This window comes from Leptodactylus fuscus, chromosome 8 (genome assembly GCF_031893055.1).
Source record: "Leptodactylus fuscus isolate aLepFus1 chromosome 8, aLepFus1.hap2, whole genome shotgun sequence".
Taxonomy (NCBI): domain Eukaryota; kingdom Metazoa; phylum Chordata; class Amphibia; order Anura; family Leptodactylidae; genus Leptodactylus; species Leptodactylus fuscus.
Genome location: NC_134272.1, coordinates 65,637,900 through 65,641,862, shown reverse-complemented (window position 1 = coordinate 65,641,862; position 3,963 = coordinate 65,637,900). Strand labels below are relative to the sequence as shown.

The 3,963-nt window shown below is 42.3% G+C and overlaps 1 protein-coding gene across 1 annotated transcript; it reads left to right on the top strand.

Moving 5' to 3' along the window:
* Positions 1 to 528: 528 nt before the first annotated feature.
* On the top strand, positions 529 to 3,755 carry GBX2 (gastrulation brain homeobox 2). The gene is made up of 2 exons (XM_075283902.1): positions 529 to 1,165; positions 2,921 to 3,755. Exons 1-2 carry the CDS (start codon positions 679 to 681, stop codon positions 3,430 to 3,432), a joined length of 999 nt encoding a protein of 332 aa, XP_075140003.1. The 5' UTR covers positions 529 to 678; the 3' UTR covers positions 3,433 to 3,755.
* Positions 3,756 to 3,963: the final 208 nt, after the last annotated feature.

Below are 3,963 nucleotides of genomic sequence, written 5' to 3'. Positions count from 1 at the left end.
GGAGGAGGATCCAAGTCACTCAGGGAACCATTGTCAACCCAACTCCATACACCTGACACTCAGGAAGAGGACAGAAGTATCAAAGACAAAGGGAAGACTCCAGCAAAAGCACAAGGGAAGCAAAGGACAAAGTTATCCAAGGAGAGGAACAAGCACAAGGAGAAGAGAATCTAGGCTGGACACATACCCTATAGACAAAGCCTAGCCTGGACCTTATAGACAGAAGCAGAGCCTAGTCTGGACACCTGCCCTATAGAAAGAGCCTAGCCTGGACACCTACTCTATAGACACAGACTGGACACCTATCTTGTAGACAGATGCAGACCCTAGACTGGACATCTACCCAATAGACAGAGACAGAACCTAATCTGGACACCTACCTATAGTGAGAGACAGAGCCTAGGCTGGACACCTACCTATAGACAGAGACTGGACACCCACCCTATAGACAGAGGCTTCACCCCCTGACATAGAGTACCAGTAAGTGTCAGCCTACTAGCTGTGTCCTCCACAGAGGTTTGCCCTGGACCCTAATCCTCTGCTCTACTAAACCTCTAGGACACTGGGAGCTATGACAGGCTGAGGACATCTCTCTGCCAGAAACTGAGCCCCCTGTGTGGCCTGCATTTAGGGTCTCCCCTGTTCTTCTCTAGCCTCCTATAGCCCTCAGTAGCTTATATGAGTGCAGCCTTTCAGCCGCCTCTCATGATGATGCAGCGTCCCCTGGGCAGCAGTACAGCCTTCAGTATAGACTCCCTGATAGGGAGCCCACCACAGCCTAGTCCTGGGCACTTTGTCTATACAGGATATCCCATGTTCATGCCATACAGGCCTGTGGTGCTGCCCCCACCACCCCCTCCACCTCCAGCTCTACAGCCCACTCTCCCCTCCTCACACCCCCATCACCAGATCCCCAGCTTACCCAGTGGATTCTGCTCCAGCCTGGCCCAGGGCATGGCCCTCACCTCCACCCTCATGGCCACCTTACCCGGCAGCTTCTCAGCCTCCACCCAGCACCAAGAGGCGGCCAGGAAGTTTGGAAGCCAAAACCTGCCCGGATTCGATAAAAGTGATGGAGGGCAGTCAGATGGAGAAGACACTAGTAAAACCTATGTCACCAAAGACGGGACATTACTGCCATTCACTGCTTCAGACAGCGCTCTAGGTAAGTGTTCACACCTGGCATTTAGCACTTCTAGAATTGTGGATCAGAAAGTTTTCCATGAGATGTATCTAAGGCAGGTAAATAAATCCACGTGAGGAAGTATGAGCAATGATATCAATTCCTTAGGCACAATCTACACAGCAAGATACACCTGATATACACAATATCCAGATAGAAAATACCGCTGTGAAAACGCAGGGATTAATAGGCAAGGATCTGGATCTGGAAATGTAAAAATTTGGACATTTTTAAATGTAAATGTGAACTTTCACTTTATAAAGTGATTTCATCAAAAATATTAATGGCAAGTCCGACAGATGGGAATATTTAGATGATGAAACGCATCGCAAAAAGGTTCGGATCGTGTTCACTCTAGAACTGGGTGTAAACGATTTCACCTCCAAAGAGAGTGATGAGGAATAATGTGATATATATAGATTTACTAGACAATCCTAAGCATTACTATATCACTGGATATCAGTTTCATCCCCTCATTGTACAGGCACAAGCCCTGTCCAGATAACGCGGGAGAACCGCAAGTAGTGAAGTTCTGAGAGATACAGATAACAATACAGGAATTTTAGCGTGAACGAAATCCACAATCTCTGGAGAAAAGAAATAGAGAGTGAAAGAAACAAAGTAACAAAAAAAACATCCTGATATTCAGTGTAACAAGAAAGTTCTGCGATTTATTTCTGGCGATTTTACTCCTAATATTTTATACATTACAATATAAATTATTGTTATGGAAGGAAAATATAATATAAAGATAATACTCATACATACAGATAGATAGATAGATAGATAGATAGATAGATAGATAGATAGATATATGTAGAGAGATGAATTATAGATATTTATATCGATAGATAGTTGATATTTAGACAGACAGATAGATAGGAGATAGATAGATAGATAGATAGATAGATAGATAGATAGATAATATTCAGCTACACATATGATATTTAGGTACATAGATTCGGACCGGTGAAATAGTGAAATATTATTCAGCAGTTTTGTAGAGTTTTTGTATATATTGAATACTTTATATATAAGCAATTGTTATATACGATTGATGAATACATATATACACCCCTATATCATATACTGGATGGATAGATAGATAGATAGATAGATAGATAGATAGATAGATAGATAGATAGATAGATAGATTCCACAGTATAATATATATATATATATATATATATATATATATATATATATATATATATATATATATCCCATAGATAGATAAATAGATAGATACATAAAATAGACAGATTATTCCAGATGATATAGAAATATGTTGACATGTTATACACTGGCTTCTGTAGATTAGAAACATTGTTAATACTCTGTAATAGTTTGTGTATGTTAATGCCGTGTATATATTACTGTATATAATGTATATTGGGCTTGTTTATATATGTAATGTCTATGTATATAGGTCTTTGGTATATATGTGATATATCTGAATATTCGGCTTGTGTACACGTATAATGTATCCGTATATTCGGCTTGTGTATATGTATAACGTATCTATATATTCGACTTGTGTACACGTATAACGTATCTGTATATTCGGCTTGCTTCTATATATATAATGTATATAGGACAGGTCTATACATATGATATATCTGTATATTCGGCTTGTGTATACGTATAACGTATCCGTATATTCGTCTCGTTTCTATATACATAGTGTCTATAGGACTGGTTTCTATATGTAACGTGCATGTTCTGGCCATTCGGCAGGTGCAGTCCGGGGACAAGGGAAGGAAGACTCTGGGAAGGATGAGGAGGCGAAAGGGAAGGAAGACTCCTACTTGATGGACAGTGACCTGGACTACAGCTCAGATGATAACATCTCTTGCCAGACGACCCATAAAGAAGAAGACACCCCCGAGGAGAGCCCCCAGAACCCCAACCCCTCCAGTAACAGCACCTCTACCGGCAAGAACAGGCGAAGAAGGACGGCCTTCACCAGTGAGCAGCTCCTGGAGTTGGAGAAGGAGTTCCATTGTAAGAAGTATCTGTCCCTCACCGAGCGCTCCCAGATCGCACATGCCCTCAAACTGAGCGAGGTCCAAGTGAAAATCTGGTTCCAGAACCGCAGAGCCAAGTGGAAGAGGGTCAAGGCTGGGAATGCAAACTCCAAAACTGGGGAGCCCTCCAGAAACCCCAAAATCGTGGTTCCCATCCCAGTCCATGTCAGCAGGTTCGCCATCAGGAGCCAACACCAGCAGCTGGAGCAGGCTAGACCCTGAACTGTGAGCTCCAGTCTACAAGAGACCATAGACTGCAGCAGGTTGGTGGAGGTTCCCATAACTCACTGTAGCCTGACATGCCAACCACTTACTATTTATTATGAGGAGAGCAGGAGAACTATGTGGACCTCAGCACAGGGTCGGGTCTCCTGATCTTGGACACTTAGACAAGTCCAGACCATTTGGGACAAAACTTCTCTGGCCCCTGTGTTTTTTTTTAAAGGGACTTGAGTCCCTCTTTGGATAGACTGATGTTCTGGTTTAGCTCCCTGGAGCTTCAGATTATGTTGTGATTAATTTATTCAGTGTCTCATACTTCTCTTTAAGTTATGATGAATTTCAACAAAAAAAAAAAAAAAAGTCTTGTGAATCCTAAAATGTCACTAATAAATAATCCCACTCCGGCCATGCAGTCTGGGAGATGTGGGGTCATTTCATATAGGTCTTGGCTAATCCCCTCTGAGACTCATTTTGTCAAATCTGATCTGTGTGATGATGTGGAGGGGGGGGTCTGTGTGGGATTTAATAGAG